Source organism: Thermobia domestica, chromosome 18 (assembly GCF_964235325.1).
Source record: "Thermobia domestica chromosome 18, izTheDome1.hap1.1, whole genome shotgun sequence".
Lineage (NCBI taxonomy): Eukaryota > Metazoa > Arthropoda > Insecta > Zygentoma > Lepismatidae > Thermobia > Thermobia domestica.
The window spans coordinates 14,691,734-14,709,450 of NC_137471.1; the positions used below are offsets into that span (position 1 = coordinate 14,691,734).

The 17,717-nt window shown below is 37.5% G+C and overlaps 1 protein-coding gene across 1 annotated transcript in view; it reads right to left on the reverse strand.

Annotated features, from left to right (window-relative positions):
• The window catches only part of LOC145675662 (uncharacterized), a 61,067-nt gene that overhangs the window by 39,025 nt on the left and 4,325 nt on the right, over window positions 1-17,717 (reverse strand). Inside the window, exons 2-5 of the mRNA XM_081746231.1 lie at window positions 16,343-16,485; window positions 14,091-14,298; window positions 8,601-8,777; window positions 7,045-7,171 (exon numbers count right to left, since the gene is read on the reverse strand). Of these exons, the coding sequence (XP_081602357.1) occupies window positions 7,045-7,171; window positions 8,601-8,777; window positions 14,091-14,298; window positions 16,343-16,474 (644 nt within the window). The 5' untranslated portion in view covers window positions 16,475-16,485. The remainder of the gene's footprint in view (window positions 1-7,044; window positions 7,172-8,600; window positions 8,778-14,090; window positions 14,299-16,342; window positions 16,486-17,717) is intronic.

Genomic DNA, 17,717 nt, shown 5'->3' on the forward strand with positions numbered 1-17,717 from the left:
GAATAGCGATGATCGTTATCTATTTTCTGTACAAATAGGAATGGCTTTGTTTTTAGTAGTCACAGAGCACCGAATAGCGATGATCGTTATCTATTTTCTGTACAAATAGGAATGGTTTTGTTTTAGTAGTCATAGAGCACCGAATAGCGGTGATCGTTATCTATTTTCTGTACAAATAGGAATGGCTTTGTTTTTAGTAGTCATAGAGCACCGAATAGCGATGATCGTCATGTATTTTCTGCACAAATAGGAATGGCTTTGTTTTAGTAGTAACAGAGCGCCTAATAGCGATCTATTTTCTGTACAAATAGGAATGGATTTGTTTTTAGTAGTCACAGAGCACCGAATAGCGATGATCGTTATCTATTTTCTGTACAAATAGGAATGGCTTTGTTTTTAGTAGTCATAGAGCACCGAATAGCGGTGATCGTTATCCATTTTCTATACAGATAGGAACGGATTTGTTTTCAGTACTCACAGAGCACCGAATAACGATGATCGTTATGTATTTTCTGTACACATAAAAATGGCTTTGTTTTTAGTAGTCACGGAGCTCCGAATAGCGATCATCGTTATCTATTTTCTGTACAAATAGGAATGGCTTTGTTTTTAGTAGTCACAGAGTACCGAATAGCGATGATCGTTATCTATTTTCTGTACACATAAAATGGCTTTGTTTTTATTAGTCACAGAGCACCGAATAGCGATGATCGTTATCTATTTTCTGTACAAATAGGAATGGATTTGTTTTTAGTAGTCACAGAGCACCGAATAGCGATGATCGTTATCTATTTTCTGTACAAATAGGAATGGCTTTAATTTTAGTAGTGACAGAGCACCGAATATCGATGATCGTTATCTATTTTCTGTACAAATAGGAATGGCTTTGTGTTTAGTAGTCACAGAATGCCGAATAGCGATGATCGTTATCTATTTTCTGTACAAATAGGAATGGCTTTGTTTTTAGTAGTCACAGAGCGCCGAATACCAATGATCTTTATCTATTTTCTGTACAAATAGGAATGGATTTGTTTTTAGTAGTCACAGAGCACCGAATAGCGATAATCGTTATCTATTTTCTGTACAAATAGGAATGGATTTGTTTTTAGTAGTCACAGAATGCCGAATAGCGATGATCGTTATCTATTTTCTGTACAAATAGGAATGAATTTGTTTTTAGTAGTCACACAACGCCGAATAGCGATAATCGTTATCTATTTTCTGTACAAATAGGAATGGCATTGTTTTTAGTAGTCACGGAGCTCCGAATAGCGATAATAATTATCTATTTTCTGTACAAATAGGAATGGCTTTGTTTTTAGTAGTAACAGAGCGCCGAATAGCGATGATCGTTATCGATTTTCTGTACAAATAGGAATTGCTTTGTTTTTAGTAGTCACAGAGCGCCGAATAACGATGATCGTTATCTATTTTCTGTATAAATAGGAATGGCTTTGTTTTGTGTAGTCACAGAGCGCCGAATATCGATGATCGTTATCTATTTTCTGTATAAATAAGAATGGTTTTGTTTTCAGTAGTCACAGAGCACCGAATAGCGATCATCGTTATCTATTTTCTGTACAAATAAGAATGGCTTTGTTTTTAGTAGTCACAGAGCACCGAATAGCGATGATCGTTATCTAGTTTCTGTACAAATAGGAATGGCTTTGTTTTTAGTAGTCACAGAGCACCGAATAGCGATGATCGTTATCTATTTTCTGTACAAATAGGAATGGATTAGTTTTTAGCAGTCACAGAGCACCGAATAGCGATGATCTTTATCTATTTTCTGTACAAATAAGAATGGCTTTGTTTTTACTAGTAGCAGAGCACCGAATAGCGATGATCGTTATCTATTTTCTGTACAAATAGGAATGGGTTTGTTTTTAGTAGTCACAGAGCACCGAATAGCGATGATCGTTATCTATTTTCTGTACAAATAGGAATGGTTTTGTTTTAGTAGTCATAGAGCACCGAATAGCGGTGATCGTTATCTATTTTCTGTACAAATAGGAATGGCTTTGTTTTTAGTAGTCACAGAGCGCCGAATAGCGATGATCGTTATGTATTTTCTGTACAAATAGGAATGGCTTTGTTTTTAGTAGTGACAGAGCGCCGAATAGCGATGATCGTTATCTATTTTCTGTACAAATAGAATGGTTTTGTTTTTAGTAGTCATAGAGCACCGAATAGCGGTGTTCGTTATCTATTTTCTGTACAAATAGGAATGGCTTTGTTTTTAGTAGTCATAGAGCACCGAATAACGATGATCGTTATGTATTTTCTGTACAAATAGGAATGGCTTTGTTTTTATTAGTCACAGAGCACCGAATAGCGATGATCGTTATCTATTTTCTGTACAAATAGGAATGGCTTTGTTTTTAGTAGTCACAGAGTACCGAATAGCGATGATCGTTATCTATTTTCTGTACAAATAGGAATGGCTTTATTTTTAGTAGTGACAGAGCACCGAATAGCGATGATCGTTATCTATTTTCTGTACAAATAGGAATGGCTTTAGTTTTAGTAGTGACAGAGCACCGAATATCGATGATCGTTATCTATTTTCTGTACAAATAGGAATGGCTTTGTGTTTAGTAGTCACAGAATGCCGAATAGCGATGATCGTTATCTATTTTCTGTACAAATAGGAATGGCTTTGTTTTTAGTAGTCACAGAGCGCCGATTACCGATGATCGTTATCTATTTTCTGTACAAATAGGAATGGATTTGTTTTTAGTAGTCACAGAGCACCGAATAGCGATAATCGTTATCTATTTTCTGTACAAATAGGAACGGATTTGTTTTTAGTAGTCACAGAATGCCGAATAGCGATGATCGTTATCTATTTTCTGTACAAATAGGAATGGCTTTGTTTTTAGTAGTAACAGAGCGCCGAATAGCGATGATCGTTATCTATTTTCTGTACAAATAGGAATAGCAGTGTTTTTAGTAGTCACAGAGCGCCGAATAACGATGATCGTTATCGATTTTCTGTACAAATAGGAATTGCTTTGTTTTTAGTAGTCACAGAACGCCGAATAACGATGATCGTTATCTATTTTCTGTATAAATAGGAATGGCTTTGTTTTGTGTAGTCACAGAGCGCCGAATATCGATGATCGTTATCTATTTTCTGTACAAATAAGAATGGTTTTGTTTTCAGTAGTCACAGAGCACCGAATAGCGATCATCGTTATCTATTTTCTGTACAAATAAGAATGGCTTTGTTTTTAGTAGTCACAGAGCACCGAATAGCGATGATCGTTATCTAGTTTCTGTTCAAATAGGAATGGCTTTGTTTTTAGTAGTCACAGAGCACCGAATAGCGATGATCGTTATCTATTTTCTGTACAAATAGGAATGGCTTTATTTTTAGTAGTCACGGAGCTCCGAATAGCGATCATCGTTATCTATTTTCTGTACAAATAAGAATGGAGAGCTTCAGGGCGGAACAACGTGTTGTCATACTGAAAACTTATTACAAATGTGGTGGATATTGTGCAGAGACTACTCGCAAACACCATGCGATGTTTGATGAACGTAATGCACCAAATAAATCGACTGTGATGACTAACCACAAAAGACAACAGATGAAAACTCTGTAACGTTCAGTGCTACCAACTTACAGTAAAACCTGCCTTCAACGGGCCCTTTACTAAACAGTAACTTGTGTTAAACGGAAATATTTCACAGTCCCATGAATTTACTGGTGAAAATCGTGTTAAATTCCCTTCGTTAAACGGAAACTTGTATTAAACTGAAATATTTCACAGTTCCATGAATTTACTGGTGAAAATCGTGTTAAATTCCCTTCATTAAACGGATACTTGTATTAAACAGAAATATTTCACAGTCCCATGAATTTACTGGTGAAAATCGTGTTAAATTTCCTTCACTAAACGGAAACTTGTCGTGTTAAATTCCCTTCATTAAACGGAAACTGTATTACGCGGACAACGGAAATCAAAATAAACTTCTTAACGGAAAATTTCAAGTTTCGAAGTGCAGCATGTAGAAAGTTCTACACATCCTATGATGTTAGATCTTATTTTTTTAGACGTTCTATTTTTTATTTATTTTAGCAAAACTGACAGTGATGTACAAACCAAAGCAGATACGACTGATATACATGCTTTAGTTGAGGATTATATGGAAAGTGTGAAAGGAGAAGCAAGGTGGAGGAAGAAGATAAATAAGGCATTGAGTTGGAAGGAGAATGCAAGCTAAAGACTTATCAAGATTCTGTCGTAAGTTTAAAGGAACTGCAACATTTGCCTTACGTCGAAATGACACTGATATGCTTAGTATGTTTTCCCAGGCTAAAAAGTCTCTATGGAAAGTTGAGCAGACAAGCATCGGTGTGTACAAAAAGAAGCTTTTTGACTTTTGTTAAACTCCTTTAAAAAACTAAGTTAACGTGTGTATAATAGTTTTCCTGTTTATTGTAAGTTTTGCGTGTATTAATTCGTAGTAGAAATAAATATTTTAACTTGACTAAGGTACGTACAGCATTTTATTTTATCTTAAAGTATGTCCTTTATATGCATGCACTTTTTTTGCAAAGGTCTACCTTCATTAACCGGAAACCTACCTTTAACGAAAATTTTTGCCAGTCCTGTTAGATTCCGCTAAAGACAGATTTTACTGTACTAGAACAGAAATGGCGGGCATTTGAAAAGTTGCGTTCTTTAGATGCTGTAATATGCTCTGAGTTTGAAGGATTATATCTGGGCACACTGTAATTCTATTTCTTACTAGTTGAATATACCCATGCTTCGCACGGGGGCTGTATTTGGAAGTCAACGCCTGTGGGAATATCACCATTAATCTCAGCGACCGCGAAAACTATGGATTTGCTACTACTATCGGTCATTTTGGGCTATTTTTACATGTCTCGGCATCCATCCTCCCCCTGCTGACTCCTGGCCCGGAGTCGAATAGCGTGAATTTGGAAGTTAATGAGATCGGAGTTTCACCATTGATTTCAGCGACCTTGAAAACTATAAATTCGACACTAGTATCGGTCATTTTCTACTACTTTTACATGTCCCGGTAAACACCCCCCTGAAACTCCCCTGGTTCGAATTTTGACAAAAACGTTTAACTCTGATCAGGAGCCTGGACCAAGATATTCGTCACTAAAATTTGGTAACTCTCGGTCAATTTGTCTGGTTCCCAAGCCGGTTCCGGTAAATGCCCCCCTGAGACCCCTCTGGTTCGAAATTTGAAAAAAGGGCTTCGTCATGATCTAGAACCTGGGCCAAGGTACCCCTGACCAAAATTTGGTAACTCTCGGTCCACTCGTCTGGTCCCCAGGCCACACACAGGCAGACAAACACACAAACAAACTCTGTATATTAGATTACTGTGTTTATTATATGTTTTCAGCATATTAAGCAAGGAAAAAAGACAGCACATTCTAAATAGTTAAGGCTATATTCAGAAACGATTTTAATTCTGATCACTAACACCTGATTAATTTCGCTATTGAGGGATATTTTGATCATATTATTTAAGACTGATGCCTACATCCATAGATACAAAGCACGACCTTCCCGCAATGCAGTCGAAACACATAGGAATCACATTAAACACCTTTCTGCCTAACTTTCTTTCCACATAAATGTTTCTCGACAACCCTGCGGGAACAGTCATGGTTTGCATCTTCCCATAAAAATTGGTGTAATATCACACACATGCTTCTGAATGTGAAATTATGATTATACGTTAGTCAAAACCTTAGTACGATGCTAATCATACATAAAATTGTTTCTGAATATGGCTCTTATTGTTTGTGCTAGAGGTTTGTGCGCGGGCCGGGCTCGGGCCTACAAAACATATATAACTTTGGGCCGGGCCGGGCTCGAGCCGTAAATTTTTAAATATACAACCATATTTCTCGGGCCTTTTCGGGTTTAACTATGTAAATATACTGTAGAACGATACTTATCAGACCGTTCTTTCTGGAGAACTTTTGAAGCACAACTGCAAAATTAAAGTTCTAATTGCTGTAAATAAAAATACAATTTTTGCTTAAATTATAAAGTGACTGTGATTCGGGTTTATTTCGGGCTTATTTGATTATTACACGAGCTCGGGATGGGCTCGGGCCTAATTGCTAAAACATATTTCGTACTCGGGTCGGGCCTCACATTAAAAATTTCGGCCTCTGCAGACTTCTAGTATGTGCACCAAATTAGCCAGGTGGAAGCGTGTCTGCACGTTGGCATTTCAAAATATTGTGGGCCTTATGCAGAGTCATTCTGACCCGTGATTAGTGTCATACTAAGGAGTTCGGCTAGCATATATTTCCTGCAGTAGTCAGGCATTTAGTATGACGCTAATCATACGTCAAAATGACTGCATAAGGTGGGGTAGGTTTAACCGTAGCTAAAATGAACATTAATTTTGAAAATTGGAAATCAACTGGAAAAAAAAGTTCGGAGACGAATTTTCTGAACACTCCTCGTGTTATTATTAGGGATGGCCAGAACCGGTTCTTGTTGGAACCGGTTTTCGAGTCTGAACGGATCCGGTTCTAGAAGATCCGGTTCCGGAACCGGTTTTTCGGATCTAGGTCTGGAACCGGTTTTTCGGATCCAGGCCTGGAACCGGTTTTTCGGATCCAGGCCTGGAACCGGTTCTTCAGATCCAGGTCTAGAACCGGTTCTTCGGATCCAGATCTGGAACCGGTTCTCAAGATCCGGTTCTGGAACCGGGTTTTCGGATCCAGGTCTGGAACCGAAACTTTGTGACGATCCCTACGCTAAACCCGAGCTGCTGGAAGGCTGTGAACAGTGTGCTAGATGAAATGGTGGAAGCGAAAGGCAGGCGCCCAGGCGGCGGCCGCTTGTCTCATTTGGCTAAATAAACTGGGTAACTGCCAAACTCAATGGTTAAACAGGCAAACTGGCCAACTCATTTGGCTAAACATCCACTGAAAACCGAATCTCCTCGGAACCGGAATTTTGTGGCCATCCCTAGTTATTATTGTAATTATTTTGCTAATGTAAATAAAAAAGACATAATTCTTCCACTTACACTTTAAGTAAAGCTACAATGTTGTAGTGTGTTAACATAGTTCCCTTGGGTTTACCCGTACTTCCACTAGTATTAGGAATAAGTACAACGTCTTCCTTCGGGTTTACTTCTAAATTTTCTGGAAACGCTGTAAGAGAAAGATAGTAGCTTCAGATTATTAAGTACAAAAACTATTGATCTCACTGAACGTAGAAAGATGCTTAAGATTTAATTTGTAACGCCAGAAAAAAGAAATATGTTGATATTTTTTTCAATATGATATGTTTCGTATCTAAGTGCAGGATGATCCAAAAGTTCCCTTAGGCCCATGTAATAGGACAAGACATATTGTACTACAACAATTAAACTTACTATGTTGTGAGACTGGTTTATCCCTCAACTGTAAGCCATAGGGCTTATCGATTGTGTTGGTTTCAGCAAGGTGAAGCATCAGCCGTTGTTCGTTTGACGTACGAGAATAAATAAACAAAATGTTTTCTAGCAGATGGATGGACAGTTACCAGCACATGGTCGCCAAACTTATGAAGCTTGTGAGCTACAGGGTAGGATTCAAAAGTAATGAGCCTTCGTTCAAAAAGACAGATTTATTGAGCTGATCGGTACAACTGACTAACAGTCTCCAAAATAGGCACCTCCTGCATCAATGCACTTCTGTAGGCAGCTTTTCCACGATTCAAAGGCTTCCCCGAAGGCCTGTTTCGAGTTGGCTGCAAGGGCTGCCTTGACATTTGCTTTGATGTCCTCGATGGAGTCGAAACGTTTTCCTTTCAGCGCTGATTTTAAGCGCGGAAACAAGAAGTCAGGAGGCGACAGGTCCGACTGTAGGGAGGATGGGGTACGACAAGAACGTTAACTCGGATCACGTAGTCGGTGACGATGAAGGCTGGACACGTTATCGTGGTGAAGCTTCCAGCTGTACACTATGCAGAAATACACTGTCGATGAAAAATAGTATCTAACACAATACTTCCGCAACAATTTTTATAGAGGTAGTTAGTGAGTACTTCAGATTATATGCCCGTAACCAAATTGCCTGTACAAAAATTGTTGCGTGAGTACCTTAGGATTCTGAAACATGTATTTTTAGATAGAGCACATATTAGTTGCTAAGTGAAGTTTTGACCCAACTACGGTAGGTCTCATAGTTTTTTACCTATGGACCTTTAAAGTTCAATTTTTCATGTTTTCGGCAGCCTATAACTCCGAAAGGAAGCATTTGTACACCCAGGTTGGTCTATACTTTTCGTCTTATTTTGGTGTCAGGATTCATCTCCCAAACTTTGTCGGTGTTGTTTTGAAACACCCTGTATATCAATCACAGTGTGAGTGAACCAACAAGCGGGAAGTGATGCACACTTACAATCTGGAGCGTTTTGGGACCATGAAATTCATTTATTAGCATTTTCTTGGTCTACTTTTCAACATTGTATTTTTCTTGTTTAGAAGAAAAAGTGTAGGTGAACGTGAGCATGTATTATTATTATTATTATTATTATTATTATTATTATTATTATTATTATTATTATTATTATTATTATTATTATTATTATTATTACCTGACCCGTCATCTTTCATCATCTCTTCAATGGAGGTTGCTCCTGTGACCTCACCAATAGAAAACAACTGGACTTCCCATTCCAACTGTGAAATGGCTTCTTTTACTTTGGATTCTGTGTCTGGATCACAAAGAATATAACGAGCTTCTGTCTCTTTGATTTGTCGAACATATTCCTCTGCAGAAGAAAGAAAACATTGACATTATATGAGTTATATTGCTGTACTGCATTAATGATCTAGTTCAAAGTTTGGTTGCACCTAAAACAATTCAGACGCACAGCATATATTAGAACAGTAGTTTGTAGAATTCATGTAGTTGGTAGAATTGTCGTCCAGATGGCCTTAGTATAAACTTTGTTTCTCAAATATATTATTTTGAGAGACTTTAGATTTTGGAAACATGATTTTTGAAAACATTGGAAGAATTATGTTATGGAAAATAAATGTTTTCAATCAATAACCTACATTTACACACCAACGCCATCTGTACTGCAATTCAATAAAATATTTAAACCTGTACATGGCTGCCTATAGACTGAAATAGTGTGACGTCACATCCTTTTCGTTCTCCATTTTATTTTCTAAACAAGAAGTAGCTTAAATACCTAAAGGACCTAAATGCAAAACGAAAATAGTGATGACATATTTCTGAATTGCGAACATCAGATTGAATTAAATACTTATGTTTCTTTTTAAATATTTCTAATCAATGAAACTAAAAAAACAGAGATATAGAAATGAAAGAGAAAACAAATGTACTCATTTTGTCCATAATCAGATATTAATCTTAAATAATTTTGGAAAATTTTTGATTCATTAATGTAAGTTTCATAACATTGCATACGTGGACAGAATTAATGTTTAACAGTTGTTAAGAATATATACTGAACCATTCATAATTGGAGGTTATCTTATTATACTGTTTCTATTTTTTTTAAAAACGTTGATAGAGAATATAAGAAAAGATCTGACCTACGATCCACTGATGGTCCGGATTGAAAATTCCCAAAGACTTTTTTTTTTATTTGTTGTTGTTGTTGTAATATTGTAGGCACTAATATTGTGCACTTCCATTATGAAGACTGGATATAAGAAAAGTAAATGTCCAAATAGAATGAACATTGTTCTAAAATACTTTTTCTTTTAAAACATCGTATATTTCTAAACTTTTCCTTGTGCCGACAGTTTGTCAATCTGCACGTTAGGGAGTTTGTATTATGTATAATTGCTTCTTAAGGTGAATTACATGATAATGACGTTTATATTAATTATTTGATTTCAACCTTATCACTTAGAAATGTGACGCTTTTAGAAATAAGTTCCTTAGATATTAGTCTTTATGAATTTCCTTGATTTTATTCGTAGTTTCTTAAACGCATTTCCATTTTCTAAATCTGTACCCTTTCTCGCCAGCTTTATTAGTCGTTAAAATATTTTATAATTGTAAATAAATTTACAGTCGTTGTCCTTGCTTGTACCAGACTTTAAAATACACCATTCACTTCACGCGTTTGTATAGAAAAAACATGGCGATCACCATGGTAACGGAGAGGAAATGACGACATCATTATTTCAGTCTATACAAGCCGTTGTTTGGACCCGTAGTGGCTTAGTGCTAGAGCGTTCATCTCTGGTGTGTGGCAGGCCGGTACCATAACCAGCCCAAAAATGTAGGGGGGGGCTGAGGTTAGGGGGGCCTGATCCAATCATAACATAGTTCATCACCATATTATAGTTCATTTGCAAGCCTATCGTGAAAATTTTAGGGGGCAGCAAAAATCTAAGGGGGCGGCCCACCCTAGACCCCCCTGGATACGGGCTTGGTGCGTGGGATTCTTAATTCGATCCCAGGCCACATCAAGTGAACCTTGTGGTGTACAAAAGCCGTGTGCGTGGATTTTCTCGGGGTTTTCCCGTTAAAGTAAAAAAAAAAATGTTGTTTTTCTTGGGTATAATGTGGTTATCGAACGTATATGGACTGTTAGAGCAGTTAGCAGAAAACTTGGACACACCCGAGCAAGTCACGAGCAAGTAATGTAAGAAGATTGTCACATGTTTCGTAATGAAGTTTATGAGTAAATGACAAATTTCTTTTTCTATGCTGGCAAATGGCTAGCTTTCTTTTTTCTTATTTAAGAAATCCATTTTTGGTTGCTTTCTGTGCTGACTTTCTGTTAGTTTGCATTGCTCGGTATACTCTCCTGGGTGGCGACTGATACATTCTGAGAGAAGAGAAACTTTGTGTGGAGATGTGAGCGACGGAGGCGATTGTCAGAAAAGAGCGAAGTCCAAATATGTGAATGTAGAGAAGAATGAAATCCAGCTAAGAAATGAAATCTCTAAGTTTTATGTCCCAGGGTTATGCCGATTAGGCTAAAGGAGACAGTATTGATGAAAATGAATGAAATGGTGGAATTAAAAAAGTAGGAGGAAACGGAAGAACACCGAGAAAATCCACGCTCATAATGTTTCTCCACAATGACGTTCACTTGGCGCGAGCTGGGATTGAATCAAGGACCCCATGCACTGAGGACCACGGACCAATGAGCTACCGCGGTCCCGTCCAGCTAAAAGCTATACCAAGAAACCATTCTCGGAGGTCCATTGAGTCAGAAGGGAGTTGAGGGTTTGTTAACGAGGATGTTTCTTTGGGATCCTATTATACCTGTTCACGCTGGTAGGCCATTCTGGCCACCGTAGTCAGATGAAAGATGTAGTTGCCCTTGTCAAGTTCTTGAGCACCGAATCATAACCAACAAAGCCAGGTGCTGTGGTGTTATTCTTAAAACATTTATTCATTTATTTTCCCTACTTTACCTACCACCACGTCTATCTCATATTTCTGAATAGTAATGTACAATTTCGCACAATATGTGCAAAATACCTTACACTTTTGTTCAGATCAGAGATGAGGAACCTTTGTTACGATCAAGGCCACACTGACAGCTCATTTCTCAAGAAAGCTGTATATGATAGTTTTGAGTAGACTTAATGCTCGTAGCTATTTAACAGTTATTAATTACAAATTTTCGTAAAAATGTGTAACCTTATAACGTATAAAAAGGATAAAATAGCATGCCCATTGCCAATGTGACATCTTGTTTTAGAACTCTACTGACCATCAATAATACGGTTCCTTCAGCTGTTCGGCGCAGATTTCGGAGTGCACGTTCAAATTTCCCGGGTTGTTGCGCCACTGTTTTCTGAATTCACCGTTTATGATTGTTCTGATGGCGCTTTAGTCGATGATCAGTTGTTGGGTTTTGCTTGCACCTGCTAGCGAGCATTACTACGCATTCGTGCTCATTTTCACAATCGTATTTGCCGCTGTATAGCCCTAAACTAAAATTCTGTAAAACTCGTGACAGTAAATCTTTGTTATGTATTTTTATAATTTCTCTGACAAATCAGAACGGGGAAAACAGAATAGTATTTATAAAAAATGCTATTATTTTTCCAGAGTTGGCATTGTGTTTAATCGGTGAACATTAACATCGCTATTGGTTAGCATTCAGAAAGCATCCAAATTCCAGCATTTTCGAAAATCCGACACTCCTCAGATCCGGAAGTTGCAGGGTTTTTCAATGTGTCAACTTCATAGGCCTTGGGCAACTTCCTTACATTTTACCTCATATTGTTATTATTATTATTATTATTATTATTACTATTATTGTTAACTTTTAGTTGAAATAGGTCTTATAGACTGTATCTGGAAGTTTGTTTCGTAAATTCTCGTATTTTCCCAACATTTTATTGATGTAAATGCTGCAAGAGATGATGAAAGCACTAGCAGAAGCAAGATACCGACCACCATCTTATGAGTTGGCAACAAATCAACGTAGGATATACGCTTACGTGAGAACGTTTATCAAATAAGATAATTTCTTTTTATCATTTCCAAAGAGGTTGTTGAACTTACGACCAATATAAGTTACTATGACGTAATCTTGTGAAAAGTATTACGTTACAATTGAAGTGTACTTTAACTCTGTTGTATGTGAAGTATTGCATTTTTTGTTTTGTGGCAAGATAAGTAATAAAATTACACACAAGTTTTACAGAGTGTTAAAAGTTCCTGTGACAGAAAATATTTGTGATGTATTTTTTTACGATTTTTCGGAGAATTGTTGTTGCTGATTAGGAGTTCAACATCTCTTTCAGCAGCGAGGCTATATGAGACGGAACCTACTGATCAACGTGAAATCCGAGCCACTTGAGCTCCCGTCGGGAATTGAACCCGGGTTTCCGACGCCAAAGGCATGTACGCTATCGCTTAGCCACGAAGGAGCTCGATTTTTTTTTTAGCAATAGGACAGGGAAAGTACAGTAGAATAGTTTTTTTTAAATATTAGTTTTGCAAGGCTGGTATTAGTGTTTTAGTTATTAGTAGCAGGATCCGTACCTACCCCATGCCGTAAAGGTCGCCAGCACCTAGTGGTCCATTTGCTTGTAAATATCAATCGTCACTATAGTGACACACCGAAAAATTGCCAGTGTGCCACTGACGGCAGAGTTTGTCGAGTCGAAAGAGATATCTAGAGTCGGAGTGTTGAAGTTACCACTGCGTAGCAGCGAGAACTTCATTTTGGTCCGCGCTCCTTCGATTCGTCGCGGAGTATCGCGAGGGGACCAACACGAACTATCGACAGTCATGTGCATGCGGTTATTATTATATATTGTTTTTTTTTTTTTTCATGACGTATTGTTCCTAAAGTGAGCTCCAGGTTCAAGAGTAACCCTTGCCTCTACAACATGAAGTGAATCTTGAGATGAGTGCGAATAATTGTATGAATTTAGATGACAACTGTTGCCGACCATTTGAAAGTGAATACGGGAGAACCATGAAATAAAATAAATAGATAAGTGTCATTTTGTTATAAAATAACATGGCGAGCGGATTTTATTTTATCGAATATACACGGCTTTGGGAGCACTGTTTCCATGTTTCAACCTTATCAAAGTATAAAACAGTTCTCCCAAGCGAGAGAAAAGTTTTAAAATTTCCATGTTGTCCTCCAATAACCTATGGTTGAGATGTACAAGAAGACAGGAGCACCAGCACTCAGAATAGCCAAATTAAAAAGACCTCAACGATCTACAAGCGACGTTTTCTTCATCGCCTCCGTGGCGAAGTTGGAAGAGCCCGCTGGAAGTAGTAATCCAAAGGTAGGTGGTTCACACCCACAACGGGGTACTTTTTTTAAAAACTTTTTTAGACTCACCTTAATGTAAACAAATTACGCAGTGGGCTATTTAACATATTTTGGGGGAGTAATTTTGTTGTTAATTGGCGTTTCGTTGCGTCTCTTCCGCTGATCGTATAATTTTCAAAACGGAAGTGGGGCCACCGCGGATCGTTGCTGCGCCACGTTGGGGCAGCCAATTTTTGGCGAGATGTCGCTAGTTGCCCATCAGTGATCCACCGACGCTTACGGCATAGGGTAGTGATTAAAGTGAAATGCTTACCAATATAATAAAGAAAAACTTACCTATTCTCTCGTTTTGATAACAACCTCTTACAGCTCCATTGCACCTCCAACAGGCAAACTGTACCAGAAACAGTGTTGACAGGTCGTAGGTTACGTAATAGAGGACTTCATTCTTGCCAAAACCACGTCTTGTAAAGGCACTCGCAAGTTTTCTAGACAATGGTTCCACTTCACCATATTTCACAGAAGTTCCCTTTTTGACGTCACACTGGAAAAGACAAAAATGCCATTGAATGTTAAACGTAGTCAGATGCACTTCTTGCGTTATTATTTGAGTGTAACGAACAAGGATGTTATAAAATAGAGGCTCTGCCCATACAACAAATCGGGAAGCCATACGTCACAGCTTCGCCACACCTACTCTGCCCACTCCGTGCCACTAAGATCGCAATGTTTCGAGCCAACAATCATGGCGGAAACGAGAGTAGCCAATCAGAAGTGCCGGCTCAGACGATGTTCGGTTGTTTTCTGGCTTCATTGAGTTAATATCGAAGATACGTATGTGCATATCCTCTATTTTATAACATCCTTGGTAACGAAGCAATTTTCATAATTATAGATTTCTTGATTGTGTAACAATGTTCAATCAATTTAACTGATTCAAACCATATTTTGCTGGATATTATAGGGTAAATGTAATCATAGATAAACATGTATATAGGTAAGAAACTGACAAGAACTTGAAAATACAGAGCGGAACCAATGTTGGTAGATTTCCTGAGACAAATTTTCTACCAACGACCAATATTGCCAGCTAAATATAGCTGTTTTCATACACTACAGTTAGTAAAAACATTATTTACCTTTAACTTAAGATTTTAGACAATTCTATATTCATAATTGCCAATTTCTAAAAATAATGTTCTTAGGAGTAATTGAATCTTTTTTCAATCAACATTTCTTTTTAGAAAAAGATGAATTGAAACGAAGTGTAGCTCGCTATTATCTTGCCACTCCACAGTGTTTATCTTATTTATAATTTTCACCTACGCACCAGTCCGTCTAGGCATTATTAAGTAATATAGGTATTGCTTCCCTAAGTAGCACAAATTCTTGATCTAACATTGGGCAACGCTGAATTCGTTGGACAATTGTTGGCCCAACATCTGTGATACTTGGGTTGTATTGAGAGTGTTTTTAGATTGTGCTCTGTACTTTTTATGTTTTGTTAAATGAATAATGCTACTAAAATACAGCCAATATTACTATAAGAGTTGAAAGCGAAAAAATAAAGGATTTTAGTTACTCTCGTCAACGACGGACTAAAACGGACTTTAAATATTCTTATTTAAGTAAGAACGATAAAAGTAATTCAATTCAGGATATCAGGAAGAAGAGTATAGTATTTTAGAGTTAGTAAACTGAAGTCTGAAAATGTTTCGCTTGTATTTATAGTTAAATTCTGCTTGTTATGAGAGCTTCCTCAGGATGGAAGTAATTGATTTCTGCCACAACACTCTCTTATTCCAGATTCGAATAACACGGCTTACAATTTTATATTTTGTTTAAGAGTTGTGTTTCTTTATCATGTTGAATTCAATCTGATATTAGGGCCGCTGTGGCTGAGTGGTAGAGCGTTCACCTCTGGTGCTTGGGGTCCCGGGTTCGATCCCAGCCCCCGCCAAGTAAACTTTGTGGTGGACAAACACCGTGTGCGTAGATTTCCTCGAGGTTCTCCCGTTTCCTCCCACATATTTCATTCATTTCTCAGCTGAAGTGGTAGAGCGTTGGCTTCGCATTCGGGAGATCGTGGGTTCGATTCCCGCCGCTGACCATCCTGACTGGGCTTTTCCAGGGTTTTCCTCAGTCCTACCAGGCAAATACTGGAATGGTACCTACCAACAGGCCCTGGCCGATGTCTTCTCAAATCCTTTCTATTGTTATTGTTGTTAGATATCCAGTATAAAATAGCCTCTGAGCTGTATCTGGTGATTGTTAAATAAATAAATAACCGTCTCCATTACCCTACACGTAAATGACATAACCGTGGGACATAAAACTTAAAGATTTCATTTCATTTTCAATTTCACGAATTGAGCACCTTAATATCCATGTTTAACCTAATTGACTTTGTTATAATTTATCTACCATATAGTTCTCAGTTTGAGAAACGCGAGTCAATGCTTGCTGTGGATTCCACTCCCGACATCCTCCGATTAGAGTGTATTCTAGCCGTAGCTATTTACAGCCTTTTATCAACAAATATTTTGTTTACATGATGGAAGTGTTTTGTTTATACTCGTAGTACTTACAACCCATATTTTGTCTTTGCTTCGAGGTAGATGTTTATGCATGTTGTCCAAGATGTAATCGACAAATGAAACCAGAGGAATCTCATCTTCGCTTCGTGGATTGTCAGGATATACTATATATTCATCTTCCATTTTGCCAAAGACTGAAACAGAGAAAAAACATTGCATTCTGTAGCTTTATTGCTCAGTATAAAACTATAGAAAACAAACAGATGCTGTAGATAACTAACAGACACCATAGATAACAAATACACACCTTAGAAAACTAACAGATACAATAGATAACTAACGCACACCACAGAAAATTAACCGACACCCGATAACTAACAGACACCATAAATAACAAATACACACCTTAGAAAACTAACAGATACAATAGATAACTAACAGACACCACAGAAAATTAACCGACACCCGATAACTAACAGACACCATAAATAACAAATACACACCTTAGAAAACTAACAGATACAATAGATAACTAACAGACACCACAGAAAATTAACCGACACCACAGAAAATTAACCGACACCCGATAACTAACAGACACCATAGATAACAAATACACACCTTAGAAAACTAACAGACACCATAGATAACAAATACACACCTTAGAAAACTAACAGATACAATAGATAACTAACAGACACCACAGAAAATTAACCGACACCCGATAACTAACAGACACCGTAGAAAACTAACAGATAATATTGTGGTAGTACCAATCTTAGATTTTCTTTTCAAGTTAAATTTGATCCTCATTTTTAGTTTATAAAATAAGAAATTACGGAAATAAGCTCACTTGTAAACATTTGTATCTGAAGAATTAGATCACAATGTTATACAATCATGTCTGTGAATTTGTTTTATGAGCTTATAACAGCTTTGCTTACATGATTGAACTCATTGTGAAAAGCTGGAACATACGTACTTCTTTCTTTCTAAATTCCGAAATTTGTTCTGGAACTTCTGGAACCCGGACTCGGAATATTTTTATTGCTGCACATGGCTTGAATTCACGTCCACGAGCTTTTAGACTATGAATCTCAGCAAAGATCCTGATATAAGATATTAGGTAATTTCAAGAAAGATGTAGTGCAATTTATCTGGGAGTTCATGCAATTTAAGAAGTTCATGGAATTAATTCGGCACAACGGTACTCAGACATAAGTTCTCTGTTCACCGTCATCATGGACATAACGAAAAAGTTCTGTACTCACTTCAAATTTAACACCGCCGAAACAGAGGGTGTTCGTCATAACCACTATACGACTAGTAAAGGACTGCTAGTCATCAGCACTCTGCCTCCGAGGTAAGAAGAACTATATCAGGGTCGGAGCTGAGCAGTAATCAAAACATGGAATTGGAAGATTCA